Genomic DNA, 22145 nt, shown 5'->3' with positions numbered 1-22145 from the left:
TAACAGGAAACATTTTGTGGAAAGAACAGTTGAAAACAAAAGTGTCCAGCTCTGAGGTGATACAGCATGTGTGAGGAAGTAGAGAAGTAGGAGATCTTTGCAGTCAGGGTGCAGGAAGATGAATTAGTCCAGTAGGAGCTGACAGTCTCTTTAAACTGTACATACAGGGCACAATGGACCACTGGTCTGACCCAGCAGCGCCAATTCTTATGTTCAATTCTTATGATACACCAGCTTGGAAGGAGTCCAGGTGTCATCCAGAGGCTGAACCACAGTGAGGTGATCCAAAGAAGAGGTAGAAAAAGAGAAGAGAGAGACCATGTTGCCTGTACTGAGTGTGGCAACATGTGACAATATTAATGCATTTTCTTGGTATAGGTATGGCAAGAGAGAGAAAATATTCAGGTACTTAATAGGACATTCCAAAAAGATATGTTTTTGTGTGCCGGACACAACTATTATGGCACTTAAGAGAGACCATAATTATGTACTGATTGTATTGAACAAAAAATTATGTCAGAAATGTATCTGGTGAGCACCATGGAATAAACATTGTATAAAACCTTTTCTTAATAATATAACCCCTACCTAAACTACACCTAGGCTATGAAAACTATAGTTAAAAGAACATTGTGAATTTGGCTAGTAAAAAGTGGGAGAAGAGCTCTAGAAATGGCCAATGTTAAGTATCCTGGGGTACCCCATAAACTAAAACAAACAAAACAGAGACCACATGGCACAGACAAAACAGAAAACACAAAGTTTTAGGCTTGAAACTGTTCTTCTATCTGTCAAGGATTCATGTCTGAACTTAACTCTGCAAATAAACACACTGTTATACAAAAAAACAAAACATAAAAAAGATGCACACATGAGTAAAGTATAGATTAAAAAGTATAGATTAAAAAGCGACAAATCACCGGGCCCGGATGGAATCCACCCAAGGGTACTAAAAGAACTGAGAAAGGAAATAGCGGAAACACTCCAGCAAATATGTAATCTATCATTGAAAACTGGGGAGATCCCGGAGGACTGGAAAATAGCAAATGTCACGCCTATCTTTAAGAAAGGATCAAGAGGAGACCCGGGAAACTACAGGCCAGTGAGCTTGACTTCGGTTCCGGGTAAGATGATGGAAGCACTTATTAAGGACAGCATCTGCGAGCACATGGAAAAAAATGGGCAGCTGAGGGAGAGCCAACATGGCTTCTGCAAGGGAAGGTCTTGCCTCACAAACTTACTACATTTCTTTGAGGGAATAAACAGCCAGATAGACAAAGGGGAACCCATAGACATAATTTACCTCGACTTCCAAAAAGCTTTCGACAAGGTACCCCACGAACGGCTGCTTAGGAAGCTGTGGAACCACGGAGTGGAGGGGGATGTATACCGATGGATTAAACACTGGTTGGCGGGCAGAAAACAGAGGGTTGGAGTGAAGGGCCAATACTCAGACTGGCAACGGGTCACGAGCGGAGTTCCGCAGGGGTTGGTGTTGGGACCGCTCCTGTTCAATATATTTATAGACGATCTGGAGACAGGGACGAAATGTGAGGTTATCAAATTTGCAGATGACACCAAACTCTGCAGCAGGGTTAGAACCACGGAAGACTGTGAAAACCTGCAAAGGGACCTAACGAAGCTGGAAGAGTGGGCCAAAAAGTGGCAGATGCGTTTTAATATAGAGAAATGCAAGGTCATGCATGTTGGGAAAAAGAACCCGATGTTCAGCTATACAATGGGGGGAACATTGCTAGATGTAAGTACCCTTGAAAGAGACCTGGGTGTGCTGGTGGATACAACAATGAAAGCATCAGCACAATGCGCGACAGCCTCAAAGAAAGCAAACAGAATGCTGGGTATCATCAAGAAGGGTATCACGACCAGGACAAAGGAAGTCATCATGCCACTGTACCGTGCAATGGTGCGCCCGCATCTGGAGTACTGTGTCCAGTATTGGTCGCCGTACCTCAAGAAGGACATAGCATTGCTTGAGGGGGTCCAGAGAAGAGCGACGAAAATGGTAAGAGGTATGGAAAACCTTTCATATGCCGACAGGCTAGAACAGCTGGGGCTGTTCTCCCTGGAAAAGAGGAGACTTAGAGGAGACATGATACAAACTTTCAAGATCCTGAAAGGCATAGATAAGGTAGACAGGGACAGATTCTTCAGACTGTGGGGAACAACAAGTACAAGGGGGCACTCGGAGAAACTGAAAGGGGATAGGTTTAGAACCAATGCCAGGAAGTTCTTCTTCACCCAGAGAGTGGTGGACACATGGAACGCACTCCCGGAGGCTGTGGTGGGGCAGAAGACACTACAGGGATTCAAAGAAGGTTTGGATAAATTCTTGAAGGAAAAGGGGATTGAAGGATACAGATAGAAGTAAGGATAGGTTTTTTTAGGGCAGGAAACACTTGACAGGTCATGGACCTGATGGGCCGCCGCGGGTGCGGACCGCTGGGTGCGATGGACCTCTGGTCTGATCCCGGTGGAGGCAACTTCTTATGTTCTTATGTTCTTATGTACAAATAATGCATAGCATAACCATCTCATAATCAGAAAAGGCATAACATTAATGTCCCCTTGGAGTGTCTCTATCTCTGCAGTGATAAAGAGGATCCTTTGAGTACATTAAAAATATCTCTGTGCCAAACTGGTCTGGGATATTTATGTATGTATTCCAATTGGCTGCTAAGAAAAAGAAGAAACATTTTAAATCAACAACATCCTCAAGGTCCCTTAGAGCAAAAATTTGTCCATGTTCCATTCAAGCCGACTTGGACCACATGTCTGCCACCTGGGTCCCACTGCACTCTGAGCTTCTTGATTGCACCGTACCAAAAATAGTATGCTCAGTCCGATTACCTTCAGGATCTTTTTCTGTGGACAAGCCTCTCTTTTTTGCTCCACTTGCACTCTTGACGATTCTTTTCTTCCCAATCCTCTAGATTTATAAAGTTTCCATAGAGTACATTGAATTGCAAAGATCTCTACACCTTTAGTTAAACAGGCTATTTCTAAGGTAACACATCTAGAATTTGACTCATGCAAACTCTCAGAACCTTGAAATGCGTTGGATGCCTGAAAGGATGGGATAAATCTATTAGTACATCCCTTTAACAGGCAGCTTAATGAAAAATACACCTGAAATAAAACAATTTTCCCTGGCTCCTGTTGCTCTCCACACTTTTTTTTTTTTTTTCAAAAGTGTACAAACTACTTTAACTTTTTAGTACAAGAAGCTTATTCATTTGCTCATGGAATGATATCCTAAATTATTTATTCAACTATTATATTATCCTAATTCTGGAGAGCCAGTACTGAGCCAGACCCACATCTACTACAACAATATTTCTATTAGAGAATGACACGGGGAAAAAATCTGTCCCCGTCACCGCCCCGTCCCCGGCCCACCATCCTCTGCACTGCCCCGTCCCCGCCATTCCCTTCACCGCCCCGTCACCGTCATCCCTTTCACCGCTCCGTCACCGCCACTGCCATCCCATTCACCGCCCCGTCACCTTCCCTGCAGCATCCATATAAGCCTTAGTACTGTAATATTTAGCTTATTCCTTTCTTATAAATCAAAGTTCCTGCTGCTGAACTAGAGAAAGAGATGTTCAGCTGGCAGGGCTTTGTTTATAAATTTTTATCAACACAACTAATATACTACTTTATCCTAAAGCAAAAAATAAATAAATAGAATTGTTTTTCTACCTTTGTTGTCTGGTTTCTGCTTTCCACATCTTCTCATTCAATTCCTTCCATCCACTGTGTGTCTTCTCGCTGCGTCTTCCATTTGATGTTACTGTGCCTCTCCCTTCACCCTCCCCCAATTGGTCTAGTACCCATCTTCTTCCCTCCGCTCCCCCATAGTCTGGCATCTGTCTTCTTCCATTCCAGCATCTTCTCCCCACTCTGTCTTCCACATTTCCCTTCAGGGTATGTTCCTCTCTACCCTCTTTCAATGTCTGTTCTATTCCTTTCCACCACCACCCTTCCCTCCCTCCTTTACCATCTGTTCCTTTCTACCACCCTTCAGCTCCTCTCGCGTCTATCTATCTACCTTCCTCCCTCTTATTTTCGTGGCACGTTACAATGTAATTTGTGCAAGCCACTGGAGCCTGCGAGCTTGGTCCCTGTCCCATCCCTTGCTTCTGTGCTCCTATTTTCCCCATTTCTAATATCTCCCCTATGTATCTGCCATTGCCCCCTCCCCTGAGTCCATATACCATCCCCATGGCATATCCCCTTTATGTCTCTGTCCCTATGCCCCATGCACATAATTTCCCCTCTTTCTGTTACCTTCCTCTGTCCAGATTTCCCCTATCTTCCTCTTCCATACCAGTGTGTCTCTTCTTTTCAACCTCATCTAGCTTCTTTCCATCTTTCTCCCCCCCCCCCTGCTTCCAGCATCTGGCTCACCTGCCTGTCTTCCCCTTTCCTTCCTGCTGTGGGTTTCTTTCTTTCCCTCTTCATCCCCTTGGCCCTTCCTTCCTAGCATGAGCCGGGAACAAACGCGATCGCACGGTCTAGCAGCCCCCACCTACCTGATCACAGCGTTTAGCCAGCTCCCTCCCTCCACCTCACCTTATATTCTGAGTTTGCCGGCTTCCTCTTTCCCGAGCCACACGCGTTTAAAAAGACGCGCACGCGCGGCTGCTCGAGTCCATCAAGCTTCTCCTCTCCTGCAACTTCCTGTTTCCGGTTGCGTCAGAGGAGAAGCTTGATGGACTCGCGCAGCCGCGCGTGCATGGCTTTTAGAACGTGTGCGGCTCAGGAAAAAGGAAGCCGGCAAACTCAGAATTTAAGGTGAGGTGGAGGGAGGGAGCTGGCTAAACACTACGGGCGGGCGGTGGCTGCCTCACTGCGGAGACAAGACCATTCACCGCTCCACGGGCGGTGAATGGCCTTGTCCCCGTCTCCGCAGCGACTGTTATTTTTCTTTCCCCATTCCGGCGGGTTACCCGCGGCTAAACGCGGCTAGCCGCGGGTAACCGTCACCGTGTCATTCTCTAATTTCTATCTAACTAAGTTAGTACACTAAAGGCTCACATAGGGCAAAAAGTGTTCTTGCTGAGCTACAGAAGCTCTAAGTAAGACCATTTAGTACAGGGGTGTCCAACCTGTGGCCCAAGGTCCACATCCATCCCTGTGAAATATTTTGTGCAGCCCTGGTCGAGGGCGATGCAGTGTTTTCCTCTGCTGCCCCCGGGTGTTTACCGTCTTGCCGGCTCCCTCCTCTGTTTTGCTGCAGCATTTGCACATTTGTGCAGCCCCAGAAACATTTTTTTCAGCCAATGCGGCCCAGGGAAGCCAAAAGGTTGGACACCCCAGATTTAGTATGTAAATAAACCTACACTCTCTCCCAGATCTGCTAGAATGTTCAAAGAATACCAGCCCTTATGGTTTACTAATTCAGGGCTATGCTGTGTACTCCATACCCCTCTAGAGCCTATAATGATCTGTAAATTAACTCCCTGTACTCTTCAGTATCTTAATTTAATTGCAATTTTTCTATCTGCCTTTATAGATTATATTTTAAAATTCCTCAACCGGCTAATGTAGTTGGAAAAAATCTCACATCAGCCCCTCTCTGTTCACCACAACTGGGAGTGAGCCTCCTGCACTGTCCTTGCTTTAATTCTAAAATCTATGCCCAGGAAAAAGTAATCTGTCCCTTCGCCCAAATCTAATTTTTTCTTTTACATTAACATACATATATACAATGGCACGTACACTAATGCTGTAACTTTATAACTCTTGCTAAGCACATATATACAGGCCTCAAACAAAAATAGATTATACTATCATTAGATAATATTATTCCTTGTATAATTTTACAGGTAGCAAATGAATATCATTTAATAAAATAAAGCATGCTTATTTAAAGAATTTATACTTACAGTTGGCTGGCCATGCCTTCCATTAAATATACCTTCACCATACAGGATAACCCCTAAGCTACAATTTTAGCCTCTGTGCCCCCGGCATCACAATTCTTAACACAAATATACACCTAAGACAATAACTATTTTGCCTAACATCCCCATCCCATTTTCGGGGTTCAAATCTTCTGTAAGACGGGATAGTAACGTACCTTTTTTTGATTCACCTTCCCCCCTCTGCTTTTTATATTTATATTTTGCACACCTCACTGCCGTTGAGATAAGCCCTCTCACTCTTTCCCCTTAGCAATTTTCGGTTTTTGCAAAAGATCGCATAACTCAGGAGGATTACCTGCCCTAATAGCAGATTGCCATGACTCACAGAGTCCGGTTTCAATCGACCACTCATTGGCCACAATTTTATATATACTGTTATCCCATCCTATTATGGAAGGAATAAGATCTTCTTTTATATTTTTGTCTTTTTGTCTCCGTGATCACATGTCAACTCCACTTCTGGTACCAAATTCTGTAATGCCAAGTTCGTTAGGTAGTCAGCACTTCATGGCATACAAAGAGACATACACAAGGTAATGCTTATTATACTAATTTAATCGTTACATAAATTGCATAGCAATAATATACAAAGCACAAATGATTTGACTAAATTGTATAGCCGTAATATACAAAGCACAAATGATTTAGAGCAACTTCACCATGACTGCAGCAACACCGCTCCTCACGGCCGGGAAATCCCCCTTTTCAGGCAGCCGATGGACCGGGTCAGTCGTGGGACTCTCCCTTTTCTGCACACAGATGGATTTCAAGTAAAGTCCCTCGCTTGCTCCTTTTATAATCTTTTGCTACGTGACTAACTATCATGCCTTACTCTGTGCTTCTGCAGCAAACAGCAAGCTTGGACATTCATTAAGCCAAGATAAGATTCCAGCCTACACTCTAAACCAAGATAAGATTCCAGCCTCCGCTAGCCTCCCCTCCTAATGAAGTATCCTGAGATTCACTGTTCATTGTTCATGCTGTTCCTCACGTACACCAAATTCCACAAGCTAGCTTCTGGAAAATGCCTGGACAGATACGATAAGAATGTTTTTTTAAGAGTGAGGTTAATAATGTATATATGAGTGAGTGTGTATCTTTGATTGAGTTTGGCCAGTTCTGTCCTGTTTTTTTGGAGTTCCTTTCTGTGTTATATTATATTTTTATTTTGTAAACTGCTTGGATATGTCGTAAGAACAAATGATATAACAAGTTTTGATAAAACATAAATGTAATAATAACATAATAATAATAACAGTTTATATACTGCAGGACCATGAAGTTCTATGCGGTTTACAATGATTAGAAATGTTACAAATTGAGTGGAACTGACAAGTAAAACTAGTGAATAGCGGCTCTAGAGATCAATTAAAGTGGGTAAGATTGTACAAATCAGCTGCCTAAGTACTCCAGGAACAGATATGTTTTTAGGTGTCTCCTGAATTCTCCATAAGTATTAGCATGCATAAGTAATCGTTCCAGGTCTTTACCCCATAATGCTGCTTGATATGAGAGAAGATGTTGATGGTGACTTGAATTTGCATCCTCTAACCCACAGGTGTCGAAGTCGGTCCTCGAGGGCCGCAATCCAGTCGAGTTTTCAGAATTTCCCCAATGAATATGCATTGAAAGCAGTGCATGCACATAGATCTCATGCATATTCATTGGGGAAATCTTGAAAACCCGACTGGATTGCGGCCCTCGAGGACCGACTTCGACACCCCTGCTCTAACCGGTGGGGATATAAAATTCAATGTAGACCTTTACAAGTGGTTCAGAACGCTGCAGTGCATTTAGGGCTAGATTCACTAAGCCCACCTTACCTTTCTGGTCCATGTCCAATCTGTGTCCAGGCTCCTGATTCACAACACGTCCTCATGCTAATTAGGCCAATCGGAGGCACACCCCCAACCGATTACGTGGATCACAGAAGAGCGATCCTGACGCATACACAGACCATCTTCTTTGCTTGTAGATGGTCTGCGCATGCGCTTACCTCCATATCAACTTTTCTTTTTAAACTGGAACTCTCCTTGCTGCCCCGACTTCAGTACGAGCCCGGTTTTAACCCACGGGTTTAAAATGGGGCTTCACTGCTTTAAACCCTCTACTGAGCAGCTGCTAACATTTTCTAGGCTAGATCTCATGCTTTCCAGGCTGGCCAGAGCTGGGGATGTTGTGCAGAGAGTGCTGACAACATCTAGATGTGTGGATTCATGGGAACTGGGAACCAAATGTATCCCCCCTTCCTTTCCTACTGCTTATTTCCACTGCTCCTGTCTCCAGCCGCGCTTGTCACCTGGCGATGTTACTCCCTATACATGGGAACAGGCGGCATCCCACGGGTAGCGGTGTCCACTGTGTTTGGCGGTTGCTGTGGGGGAAGTAGATTTCACGGCTGCAGAGAAGCAATGAGCAGGATGGTATGTGAAGTGATTTCTGGGCTTCAGGGCTGCAGAACAGTCAGCAAGGACGTGAGTGACTGGTCTTCACCAGTCGCTTATTTTGTGATCGGCCAGCCCAATCGGAGTTTCTTACTTTTTTATTGTGAATTGCTGCCTTCCCTACTTTTATATGTTCTTCCCCTCATTTGCATGCGCGGATCGGATGGCAGGTTAGTGAATCGGGTCTAGGTCGCTAAGTGGTTGGGACTTGATCGGTGAGCTTAGTGAATCTAGCCCTTAATCTTTGGTGGCAGTAAATCTGAGCATGTGACATCTTTACTACGAAATTGCATTGGCTACCTTTTAAATCTCAAGTAATGTTTAAGGTGTTGGTATCAACTTTTTAGACAATTCACCAAGGGATACCATAGTATCTTTCACATGCTATAGCATTACATCAGCCTTGTCGATCCTTAAAATCAGAGGACACAATGCGTTTATCTGTTGATGAGTTACAGCATTTGAGGTATGCTAGTACCAGAGCTATGGTTATTTCAGTAGCAGGGGTGAAGCTTTGAAATAATCTGGTTAGACAATTGAGAATAATGAATAATAGTTTTAATAATTTTTTAAAATACTGAAAGTTCTCTTTTTATAGAAACTTTTTAAGTGGTTAAGAAGACGTAACTGAAGGAATGAAGTGATTAATGGAAATGTTATCTGTATATTGTCTTGTTTTATACTTTTTATTGGTGTTTTTATCTTACGATTGGTTGTTTTTTTGTTGTTGTTTAAAAAAAAAACAACCCTTAGTTATAAGCAGCATATAAGTTTTTAAAAAAATAAATTAAAAGATATGGAATTGATGAGAAAAGAGCTGAGCTGCAGAAGGGCATGGCTGTTAGGCCAATATAGAAACATAGAAGATGACGGCAGATAAGGGCCATAGCCCATCAGGTCTGCCCACTCTACTGACCTACCCCCAAGTCTACTATCCTGGTGACAGGTTCCCTTGGCTTAACCCTCTAAGGGATCCCACATGGGCATCCCATTTGCTCTTAAATTATTGCACACTGTTTGCCTTGATCACCTGCACCTGGAGCTCATTCCAAGGATCAACCACTCTCTCGGTGAAGAAATATTTCCTGGTGTCACCATGAAATTTCCCGCCCCTGAGTTTGAGCGGATGCCCTCTTGTGGCTGAGGGTCCTTTGAGAAAGAGAATCTCTTTTTCCATCTCGATACGGCCAGTAATATAATCATGTCCCCTCTCTCCTTACATTCCTCGAGTGAGTACAGCCGCAAAATTTTCAGCCTTTCCTCGTACGATAGATCCTTGAGCCCCGAGACCATCCTGGTGGCCATCCATTGCACCGACTCTACTCTCAGCACATCTTTTCAGTAGTGTGGCCTCCAGAATTGCACACAGTATTCCAAATGAGGTCTTACCATGGTTCTGTATAATGTCATTATGACTTCATGTTGATTTATAGGGAACCCCCCTAAATCAATGGCACTGAAATGATTCTGAGCAGAAAAAAATAAATCTGAAACTAGTCATATCTACATGTAAGGCAAGAATCTATCAATCGCATATTAGGTGAAAAACTGATTTCTTCTGGTATAAGTAATTTGAACTTGAACAATGCCAAGTCATGTATAAGTAGATTCCACTGTATATATGTAGTCATACTGTGAAGGCTGAGAACAACATATAATTACACAGTATGAGTTGCTATAATTAAGCTGTTATTGCTCTGAGAGTCCTTGGATACAGAAGAAACATATGAAAGAGGGTATTCCTTTAAGAAATCCCATAATGACTACTTGCGGGATTAATAGAAAGCTGAGGCAGGCCTGATTTGTCTTGGCTTAGATCTTCCCAAGTGCCTGCAATGGAAGAATTTCTCACAGTTCAAGTTTCCCTTAATGTGTTTTAACTGAGTAGAGTGGAGTATATAGGCTATGTGTGAATTTTTACAGAATGACCCATAAGAACATAAGCAGTGCCTCTGCTGGGTCAGACCAGAGGTCCATCGTGCCCAGCAGTCCGCTCTCGCGGCGGCCCAACAGGTCCAGTACCTGTGCAGTAATCCTCTATCTATACCCCTCTATCCCCTTTTCCAGTAGGTAATTGTCTAATCCTTTCTTAAACCCCATTACTGTACTCTGCCCTATTATGTCCTCTGGAAGCGCATTCCAGGTGTCCACCACACGTTGGGTAAAGAAGAACTTCCTAGCATTCGTTTTGAATCTGTCCCCTTCTATCTTTTCCGAGTGCCCTCTTGTACTTTTATTTTTTGAAAGTTTGAAGAATCTGTCTCTCTCTACTTTCTCTATGCCCTTTATGATCTTGTAAGTTTCTATCAAATCCCCTCTAAGTCTCCTCTTCTCCAGAGAAAAGAGACCCAATTTCTCCAATCTCTCAGCGTATGAAAGGTTTTCCATACCTTTTATCAGACGTGTCGCTCTCCTCTGGACCCTCTCGAGTAACGCCATATCCTTCTTAAGGTATGGTGACCAAAATTGGACGCAGTATTCCAGATGCGGGCGCACCATCGCCCGATACAACGGCAGAATAACTTCTTTCGTTCTGGTCGCAATACCCTTCTTGATTATACCAAGCATTCTATTCGCTTTCTTAGCGGCCGCTGCACACTGTGCCATCGGCTTCATTGTTGTGTCCACCATTACCTCCAAGTCCCTTTCCTGTATACTCTCCTTCAATAATATCCCTCCCATCGTATAGTTGTACCTCAAGTTTCTGCTTCCCATATGTAATACTTTACATTTCTCAACGTTGAACTTCATCTGCCACCTCGTCGCCCATTCCCCTAGCTTGTTCAAGTCCCTTTGCAATTCTTCGCAGTCTTCTATAGTCCGAGCACCACTAAAAAGTTTGGTGTCGTCTGCAAATTTGTTAAACTTGTTAAACAGCTCACTTCCTCTGCTGTCTCTCCTGAGCAATTCCTAGGTCTAAAAAAATGGCTGTAGAGCAGTCAGGCATCCCCAGCATAGGCTTAAAGCATTATTTCTAGGGCAGAGAGAAGCCATCTGCAGACACTTGATTTATTTCCTTGGAACGGGATTTTGAAGAATGGAGGCTACAGTCTGCAATTTTCTGTACCAGCTTCCATTCATTGATGAAAATGTTTGAATAATCTTTTTCAGCAGTTTCCCATTCATCATATTGCAGTTGCCCAGGAAACAGCTGAAATATCAGATTTCATTTTGGACATTGTGCTCACCTTCCTGGTCTCACCTTCAAAACAGCCTGCAGAAGATCGCCAGTCAGCTGTAGCGATCCCAGCAGGCTGCTGTCGGCCTCTACAGCACGTTCCATACATCGGAGGAGGAGTAGGACCACAGCAGAAGGAACGCGCTGCAGAGGCTGATGGTAGCCTGCTAGGATCGCTACAGCCAATCAACGATCCTCTGCAGGCTGTTTTAAAGTGAGCCCGGGAAGCCAGAAAACGCTAGAAAGAAGGGGGAAAGCATGCAGGCCTTTGGGGGGGGAGAGGGCAGGCCCTGGTGTAGAAGTACACGGAGGGAGGGAAGGAGGGGCAAAGAGACGTGCATATGCTGGACTGAGGGTGGGGGGGGGGAGGGGAAGAAATAATGGGTCTGAAAACAAGGAGAGGGAGAGAGATGGGAGACAATGGGATAGAGGGAGGGAACAGAAAGGGAGAGAAGTTGGACACAAGGGATGGTGTGGATGGGGGGATAGAGATACTGGATAGGAGTGTAGTTGGAAAGAGAAAGGGAGAGATGGTGGACCCTGGGGTGGTGGGGCAGGAGGGAGAGATGCTGGATGAAAGGGTAGTTGAGAAAAGGAGAGATGGTGGATCTGGGGATGATGGGAGTCCATTGCTGCAGCTGCGGGGATGGAGACGAAAAAAAGGAAAGATGCCAGACCTCTGGGAGAGGGAAGGGAAACGGAAGGGGAAGGTAGAGATGGAAGATGGATGGTTAGCATGGTGAAAGAAGTAAACGACAAATGGGCAGGAGACCTTGGTAAGTGAATTATCAGAAGACAACCAGAGCCTGGGACCAACATGATTTGAAAAATGACTAGACAACAAAAGGTAGAAAAAATAATTTTATTTTCTGTTTTGTGATTACAATATGTCAGATTTGAAATGTGTATCCTGCCAGAGCTGGTGTTAGACAGCAAGCGTGAACTAGGACCTAAAAGAGAGAGGAAAAGTCTTTTTTAATTTATTTTGTTTACATCACAGAGCCGGCGTGAGGTTAGAGAGGTTGTAACCCTATACTTCTACCAAGACTAAGGGGTCCTTTTATTAAGGTACACATTTAACGTGTGCTAATCTTTAGCATGCACTAAATCGGTTAGCGTACCTTAATAAAAGGACTCCTAAGTATCTTAATTTTAAAAATTGGCCCGCGACTTAGCCTATGTTTTAGATTTCGGTCCCTGATGTGATTGAGTTTGACACCACTGCCCTAAATATTATATTTTGCTAGAAAAGAGTGAAGTGGTTGAACAGTCAGTATCCTTTACTTTCTCAGTGTTACTCTCTGCTATTGCTCCATTTTGTGAAACTTCCATGGTTGACAGTGGAATTAAGTTTCTTGGAATACACACTAGTTTTTTCTAAAAGAAAAACTTTAAACAGAAAAGCTTCATAAAATGTTCCAGCAGTTTAATAATAATCCCTTTCTCAAAATTAACAAGAGGGCTTTTTTGGTTCTTTTGCTGGTAGCAGAGCAGTCTGTCCTCATGTTTCCATAGTGAATATGTTTACTGGATGGGAATGTTTTTCCTCTTTGGGTATTAGGTAGTATGTGCTAATGAAATATGTAAACTGATACTACATATCTAATTATACAGCCAAGCGAGTCGTATATCTTTGAAATGTTGTATGTTTGCATAAGCTTCTATGGGGATTTGATTGCTGGCTGCCCGCTTAGGGCGGAATCGGTGGACCAAATGTTGCTGTTTCCAAATGAGGCTAAAGGCAGACCCAAAGTAATTTCAGGGATAATTATAATAAAGCATTTTCCACCAGCAACATATGTATGTGCAAAAGGTGGGTCTTAAAAAGTTGCATTGGAGGATATACGTTGAGCAAATTGCATAAAAAATTAGCATCTACTTCTATACAATATACATGTAGGCATTCCCAGAGATGTAGTTTGAGTGGAGCTGGGAGTTATGTTTGTGTTTGGAGCAAGTGAAAATTTGTACAAAAACATTTCTGCACAGCTCATGGTTGTTGTGTCAGCCTCTTCTCCATTTCCTTTATTTATTTATTTATTTAATTTTATTTATTTATTCGATTTTTAGCCCGTCCTCCCAAAGGAGCCCAGAACGGGTTACAAAGTACATCCATAATAATCCAGACAGAGCAGAGATGACAGTTTACATAAATTACAATATAGACATGACAATAAAACATATGTACTAAGTAGCATCTGGTGAGATTAAGTGACATAGGTGCGTTGACTGGGTGGCATTTCAGGGTGAATGACTTTAAGGCGCTGGGTTAGTAAAGAGGAAGGTTTTCACGGCCTTCCTGAAGTTCCAGAGTCCATCTAGTGATCTGACAGATGGAGGGATTGTGTGCCAAAGTTTGGGTATGAAATGTGAGTAGGAGTGTTTGCGGGCGGTTTCAGTTTTGAGGGAGCGGCCAGAAGGTATGGTCAGTCGTTTTTCTCCTTGGGACCTCAGTGGTCGTTTTGGGAAGTAGATTTGTAGTTTAGTTTTCATGTAGTACGGAATCGTTTCATGGAAGGTTTTGAAAGGTTTATCACTTATTGAGATTTGCTATGCCACCTTATTCTGGTAAAACAGGTCAAAGAGGTTTACAAAGATAAGAAAAAGAAATCTAATCTTAGATAATCATTCTATTAAAATAATTAAAATGAATTTAAAAAATATTAACATAAGAATAGCCTTACTGGGTTAGACCAATGGTCCATCTAACCCAAATAGTAGCAGCATTCTATGCTACCGATCCAGGGCAAGAAGTGGCTTCCCCCATGTCTGTCTTGATATCAGCCTATGGTCTTTTTTCTTCAGGAACTTGTCTAAACCTTTTTAAAAACCAACTACGTTGACCACTCTTACCACATCCTCTGACAATTCGTTCTAGAGCTTAACCATTCTCTGAGTGAAAAAATGTTTCCTTCTATTGATTTTAAAAGTATCTCCCTGTAACTTTGTTGAATGTAATTTTGGATGGAGTAAAAAATTAATCCACATGTCCCCATTCAACACTACTCAGGATTTTGTAGACTTAAGTCATATTTCCCCTTGGCCATCTCTTCCAAGCTGAAAAGCCCTAACCTTGTTAGACTTTCCTTATATAAAAGGAATTCTACCCCCTTTATCATCCTGGTTGCTCTTCTTTGAACCTTTTCTAATTCCGCTAGTAGTCAGCAGTATTGCACTGTTTCCAAAGGAAATCTATATCATGCTAAGATATTTAAATGTGAAGCAAGTGAATTAAAAAGCAGGCTTACGCTAAATGACCTGTGCTAGTATGGTAACCACAATATTTATATTTTCAGCAAGGTGATAGACTTGGGAGTAATGTTAGGAAATTCTTTTTCACGGAGAGGATGGTAGATGTCTGGAATGTCCTTCCAAGGGAGGTGGTGGAGAAGGGATACAGTGATAGAATTCAAAAAAGCATATGATGAACACAGAGGATCTCTAATTAGAATATGAATGGTATAAATTGAAGAACTAAGACTGGTACCGGACAGGCTTGCACAATCTGTGTCCCATATATAGTAATTCAGTTTAGGATGGGCTTGGGAGGGCTTCGATGGGAGCCCCAGCAATTTGGAACATGAAGATGGTGCTGGGCAGACTTTCATGGGCTGAATCCTGCAGATGCTGGAGTGAGCTTCAATGGCAACACCAGTTGTTGGAGACTAAGGACAGTAATGGGTAGACTTCTAAGGTCCATGACTAAGAAATAACAAAGAAAAGACACTTTAATCATGAAATTATAATGCATGTAAATTATAGGTCTTTATCTGTCACACGATCAGACACTTTAGCCTGACAGGAGATAAATTGTAGATTTATGAAGGGTTTGCAATTATTTCATATTCATCTGGGAGATTGCAGTATATGTAGACCATATTACCTAGTCCTAGGTCTCCTAGACTACTGCAACATCCCCTATCTCTCCTTCCCCGCAACAATGATAAAACAACTACAAACAGTACAAAACACAGCCCCTGATCTATTTGCTAAGAAAACACGACCACATCACTGAGGCTCCCAATTCAAGCAAGAATACTATTCAAATTCTATTGTCTACTATTTAAATCCATAAATGGAGACAGCCCAGCCTACTTGAACAACTGCCTAATCCAAACTTCCACAACCAGACACAGGAGAACCCAGACACCATTCACGTACTCTCCAATCAGAGACATTAAACAGAAAAAAACTGTACGATGGCCTGCTAGTCAAACAGGCAGCAAAACTAGACCACCAACTCTCCAATCTACTGATCGTGACCCCAGACTACAAAACCTTCAGAAAAGAAATAAAAACCCTGCTATTCAAGAAATCCATGAAGACTAACTAACACTGCATGAAACATTTCAATCCCCTGAAGCAACCCGCTTTACTTTGTAACACCTCTGGACATGTCCAGATAACCTCTTTTGTAATCCGCCTTAAACTGTAAGGTAATGGTGGAATAAAAATCACTAATGTAATAATGTCATTACAAAGGTCCAGGTGTGAAACCAGAAGGGCATGGAGAGGAGTATGCATAGTTGAATTGTCATAATAACTGCAAGCATAGTTGGCATAAGATGGCAAAACCCTTCCCTACTGCAGTAAATGTTTGTAGTGAAAATACAGATAATCTATCATGACGTCTAAGTACCTGGATGGCCAAACAGAATAAGATCCAATGAAGGTCTGACCTGAGATCCAACATACTACTACTTCTTATCATTTCTATAGCACTACCAGATGCACGCAGCGCTGTATATTGATATGCAAGAGACAATCCCTACTCGAGATGAACCACTGCAGATCCTTGAATATATGCGTGTGTCCTAGAGACAAACATTCTGATTTTAAAGTGGTGACCTATTTTGATGGTCCATATGGTAAAATTTTTTTTAAATCAAACTGGTGTGAGGAGAAACTATTTTTCATAACAAATAATCTCTTTCTCTCGAGGATATAGTTTTTTGTTTTTTTTTTTGGGGGGGGGGAGTCTAACTTCAGAATGTTTTTTATTTGAACATAGCACAGTTTGGATATGAATTTTTAGTTATTCCAAAGAACTTTTATCTTGAAAATTACAGCATTCAGCTCTGTTGGATGACTAATGAGTCTGCCATTTGAAATTCCTGGGAGGTTATATTGTTTAATCAAATAATGTTAATATACTAACATATCATCACAGTACACATTTCAGTGTTGCCAATTAATAAAAATGCAGAGAAGAGAGATAAATAAGGTATAGCGAAGAGTTGTGGTGATATGATGAAGAAATTGCGCACTGTCCAAAATACAGCTGTTCAATTGATCTGTTCATTGAAGAAGTCCGAGCAAATTACACAATGCTATGTACAATTCCACTGGCTCCCAAAGGAAGCTAGGATTGAGTTCAGACTCTAGTGTTTTATATTTAAAATTTTCTATGGATTGGTTCTAGTTTATCTTTATCATTTTGTGGAGTTTTTCATTCAAAATTTGATACATGTAATCAATTGAAAATAATGTTCCCTTCTTTAAAAGGTATTAGATCTAAGAACACTTTTTCCACTTTTTTCTTATTGTGCAGCCAAGCTTCTTCCTAACTCCTATTATACTAGTATATAATTATGCACAATTTCATAAAGTAATTAAGACTACTTTATTCCATAAATATCTTGCTTCTAATTGAATGTGTTTGTATCACAGCGATTATATGTAGGTTATGCTAAATTGTCCTCATTGACTTTTGTAATTTTAAGATGGATGGTTTTAAAATGCTGGTTCTATATTGTTTATCTTACTTATTGTAATCCACTTCAAACCTGTAATGTGGTGTAGGCAGAATATAAATGTATAAAGTAAAGAAAAGATAGTTTTACTTATACATTACATTAGTGATTTCTATTCCGCCATTACCTTGCGGTAACATTTAAAAATAAGTTTAAATTCCTTTTGTCGATCAATACCAAATTTAAGCTTTGTGTAAGTTATCTGCCAATTTGGTCCCTTTAGATGGAGAAACTTAACATCACTTGCATGGTTTGTTAATGCTTTTGAAAACTGGAAGTACAATGACTCAAGCCATTCAGTTAAAGAATGCCTTATATCGGAGGTTCTTAAACCTGTCCTGGGGGACCCCCCAGCCAATTGAGTTTTCAAGACATCCTTAATGACTTTGCATGAGGCAGATATGCATGCCTGCCACCTCTGTTATATGCAAATCTGCCTTATGCATATTCATTAGGGATATCTTAAAAACCCGACTGGCTGGAGGTCCTCTAAGACAGGTTTAAAAACTACTGCCTTATATCCTACTTTTAAAAAAGTAGAATATAATACATTCTTTAATAGGGGGAATGAGGAGGGGCTTCAACAGCAAATTGATAGTTGAAAGCATTTCTGATGTTGGTGTGTATAATCAGTTCAATGCATGTGTCATTCTGTTTGAGTTGAACATGTAATATAACTGCCATATTGTGCAATAAAGAACTTTCATAAAATGAGAAGACTTGAAAGCAAAGCATTGGTCCACATTTGGAGGAGATACGTTTATTCAAACTTCTTCCAATTGCCTTTTTATAAAACTGGTGTTCTGCATTTCTTTCCTAGTGACAAAGTCCAGTCTGTCTCTTATGCCCATCACACGCGGCAGCTCATCTCCTGCAGCAGCGATGGTGTGATAGTGGTTTGGAACATGGACGTTGAGAGGCAGGAGGTCGGTATCTTGGTTCCCACAGTTTGTTACATAGAAACATGATAGCAGATAAAGGCCAAATGGCCCATCCACAGCATCCACTATTTCCTCCTCTCCCTAAGAGATTGCATGGGGGGGAAGGGGGGGGCGGAGCATCCGATGGCAGGAGGGAGTGGGCATCCCTCCTGCCTTTTTTTCTTTTCAGGAGTTAGGGGGAGGGTAAGAGATGGTTTGGGGTGGGAATCAGTGGCGTTGGGGGTTCAGGACCGGGTGGGGGCACGGCGCAGGGTATTCAACCTGGCAGGAGGGATTAGGCATCTCTCCTACCATTTTCGCTGCCGTGGAGGGGTGATTGTTGGGGAAGGGTCATCAGCGCGGGGGGCTTTTTTTTCTTTTTTTAATGGGGCAGATTGTGCGTGTATAACACATGCACATCTGTGCCATTAAAAAAAGAAAAAAAGCCCTAACGCCAGTGACAGGAGGCTGCTTCCCCTGTCACTGCTGTGAGGGTTCTGCGCAAGTCAATTGCTCACCGAGAGATTGATCTGTTGGATTTGCATGCAAATGATTTGCATCTCCATACAAATCATTTGCATGCAATCTTGGTAGTGCATCGATCACTCACCCAGAATCGACCAGAGAATCAGCCAGCAGTGATCCAGTCAGTATCTTTAGTACATCCAGGCCTTAGTTTGACCCAGAGATTATGTTGGTATGACTGCATAACATGTTCATGCAGCCCCAGTTTTGTAACCCTACCAGGCTTGCTGCAGAGACTGTGTGTTACCACCTCTGCAATGTGATCTCTGAGAGTTGGGAATTAGAACCCAGATACCACCAGACTACAACTTGAGGCTCAGGACCAGCTCCCACGGCCATTCTTTTTAGAACAGATTAATAACAACAGATAGATACAAAAGAATTTAGAAAAATTTGATTTCTATTTTTAACAAAATGTCCTGCATGTTTTAAACAAGATACACTCTTAGGGCATTAAGGAGGTAACTCTATTACTTGGCACCTCCAGTTAGGAGCGCTGATGTTGCACGCTGAGTGCCAATTCTAGAACAGCATCTATGCACCAAGAATATCGGCATAACCCCAAATTGACATGCCAAAATTTAGTTGTGAAAAAACAACAAAATCCAAATAGCACCAAAAGGTTTCACAAAGGAAAAAAGCAGCAAAACAACAAAAGATTGTGAAACAAAAAATTGGATGTACCAGTTTGTTTTTAAGTTATTTGGATGCTTATTAAACTGCAATCTTAAAAACAATCCACAAAGGGTCTATACAGTCACAAGTGACTCACAAGATGGAAACCAAATAATGTATAAAATAAAAATGACAAAAACCAGAGAGGAATGGAGGGAAGTGTAATAAAACAATATCACTCCAAAACAAAAGCACCACACAAGCCAAGAAAGCTAGCTTATTACTTAAGCGAAAGAAAAGCCTCAGACAAACGGAGGGGTGTACCCACACCCTTCCACCCAAGCATCATAGGCAAAAAACTTTCACACAAGTTTAAAGTTAACAGGTGGGAGCAGAAAAACTGTTTACCACTAATCATTCTCTGCTTTTTTTTTTTTTTTGCTCCCACCTGCTAACTTTAAACTTGTGCGAAAGTTTTTTGCCTATGATGCTTGGATGGAAGAGTGTAGATACACCCCTCCGTTTGTCTGAGGCTTTTCTTTCGCTTAAGTAATAAGCTAGCTTTCTTGGCTTGTGTGGTGCTTTTGTTTTGGAGTGATAATTTTGTAAATTAAAAATGACCCAACAAGGGCTGTGTTTCAGCGAAATAAAAATGCCTTCCTCAGGGATCTTATAAGGTCCTTGGCAGTCTTAAATATAAAAACATCCAAAAGGCTACAACAAGCAGCACAGCTCACAAGACTAAATCCACTCTTTGTGGATTGTGTTTAACATTGGTTTTTGGACGCTTATTAAACTACAAACTGGTACATCCGATCTTTTGTTCCACAAAATTTAGATGTGACCATTTAGACCAAGCTGACGGCAGGCGCAAATGGGCTTGCTTAACTGCGCCATGCAAAGCATGTCAATTATAAGATTTTATAAGTTGCATGCATATATTATAGACACACACGCACCCCTCCTATGCCCATATGTGTTCCCCTCTTGCAGTAACACACTATGCCACTTACCTGGAATATTTTAGAAAAACACATAGAGGGGCATAGACGTCCCTTTCGATTAAGTCCGTTTATGTCCATCTCGCAAGTCGTCCAAAGTAAAAAACAGCTTAAGACACACTTTCGAAAAATACGTCCAACTTTTTTTCGTTTCGAAAATCGTCTAATTATACGTCCTGCCGATCTGATCGTCCAAGCCGCTAAATCGTCCATCTTTATACAACATTTTTGTCCAACTTTTCGTCCAAGTCCAAAACGCCTAGAACAAGCCTTGTTGGATGTGGGAGGGGTCTGCAAAGTGATGGACTGCACACCCGACATGGCACCTAAATAGTGGGGTACCTTACAGGGCACTGCTGTGAACTTCACAAAAAGGGTGCCATGTCTTCTCCCTACAGCTCCCTTATAGGTTACAGTGAGCCCCCAAACCACCTCCAGAATCCCCTAGACCCACTTATCTACCACCCCAATAGCCCTTATGTTTGCAGGAGCCACTTATATGCCAGTAAAAAAGGATTTTGGGGGTATATAGGGGAGTGCACATGTTTCATTATTAATGCAGTGATTACAGGGGCTTATGTGCATGGGTCCTCCTCTCTATGGGTCCCTAACCCACCCCCAAGACGACTTAAGCTGCCTCTGTGCTGGACGACTAGGCTTTCCTATGCCAGGCGGCCAGGTGATGATGGACTGGAGGCTGAATTTTAAAGATGTGATTAATATTTTTTATGGGGGGGGTCGGTGATCATTGGGGTAGTATGTGGGGGTCTGTTTTATGTGTTTGCAGTGCTTACCTGGTGAGTTTAGGTTGGATTTTGTGACTTAGACCAATGGTCTAAGTCACAACGTCCAAGTTCTGTCGATTGTGGGCTATATAATTTTCGGTTATACATGCTGTATGACTAAGTCTAAGCCGGAACTCCCGCCCTCGACATTCCTCCCGAAAAGCCTTGTTTAGCTTTGGTCGTTCAGCAGCACTATGAATGCGTCCAAAAGCCGTTTTTAGTATTGGCACTTGGACGTTTTTGAGAAATGTTCATCCAAGTGCCGACTTAAGCTGGTTTAAGGACATATTTCTCTTTTGATTATGAGCCCCATATATGTATTGTACACACCCAGTTTTAAAATTGCCTTTCACAGTTCTGTGTGTGTGTGTGGGGGGGGGGGTTTCCTTAAAAAGAAGTGTACAGTATGTTGGTGCTTATGAAAGACCCCAGAATATTACGAGATGAGTGAAATAGGAATGTTATAAATAGGCTGGAGTGTAAAGGTAAAAGGAAGTTAACCAGGTAGAAAATTGGGGCCTTATGGTCTGTGCCTGCGGTAGTACCCATTGTTTTAAGAACCAGGTCATTATTTAGTCTGTATACATTTTCTCCATTTAGTTTTGGTATTATTGATTTTAACAAACTGCCAATTGGACAATTTAGTTTGTTCTAGTCTGTAAGTGAAATCACTTTTTTAGAATCTAAGTATGTTAAGACCCTTTTCCTCAAATGGTGTGTGTCTTGCTGCAGACACCTGAGTGGTTGGACAGCGATTCCTGTCAGAAATGTGACCAGCCTTTCTTCTGGAACTTTAAACAAATGTGGGACAGCAAGAAAATTGGCCTTAGGCAGGTATGTGAATCCACACTGATGTAATTTAAGAGGCTAGCAGAGGACTTGGCTGTGAAAGGACTTGGCCTGTATTGTTTATATATCTATCTAAAACCTCCAGGTTCAGGGAGCCGAACTGTATTTGGCTACCATGGAAAGGATT

The 22145-nt window shown here is 42.0% G+C and overlaps 1 protein-coding gene across 1 annotated transcript in view; it reads left to right on the top strand.

Annotated features, from left to right (window-relative positions):
- WDFY2 (WD repeat and FYVE domain containing 2) overlaps window positions 1–22145 on the top strand; it is a 185353-nt gene that overhangs the window by 147001 nt on the left and 16207 nt on the right. Inside the window, exons 8-9 of the mRNA XM_033950251.1 lie at window positions 18144–18249; window positions 21902–22003. Coding sequence (XP_033806142.1) covers window positions 18144–18249; window positions 21902–22003 — 208 coding nt within the window. The remainder of the gene's footprint in view (window positions 1–18143; window positions 18250–21901; window positions 22004–22145) is intronic.

The sequence above is a fragment of the Geotrypetes seraphini genome, chromosome 6 (assembly GCF_902459505.1).
Source record: "Geotrypetes seraphini chromosome 6, aGeoSer1.1, whole genome shotgun sequence".
NCBI lineage: Eukaryota > Metazoa > Chordata > Amphibia > Gymnophiona > Dermophiidae > Geotrypetes > Geotrypetes seraphini.
Note: the sequence above shows the minus strand (reverse complement) of the source record. Positions and strands in the feature narration are given on the sequence as shown.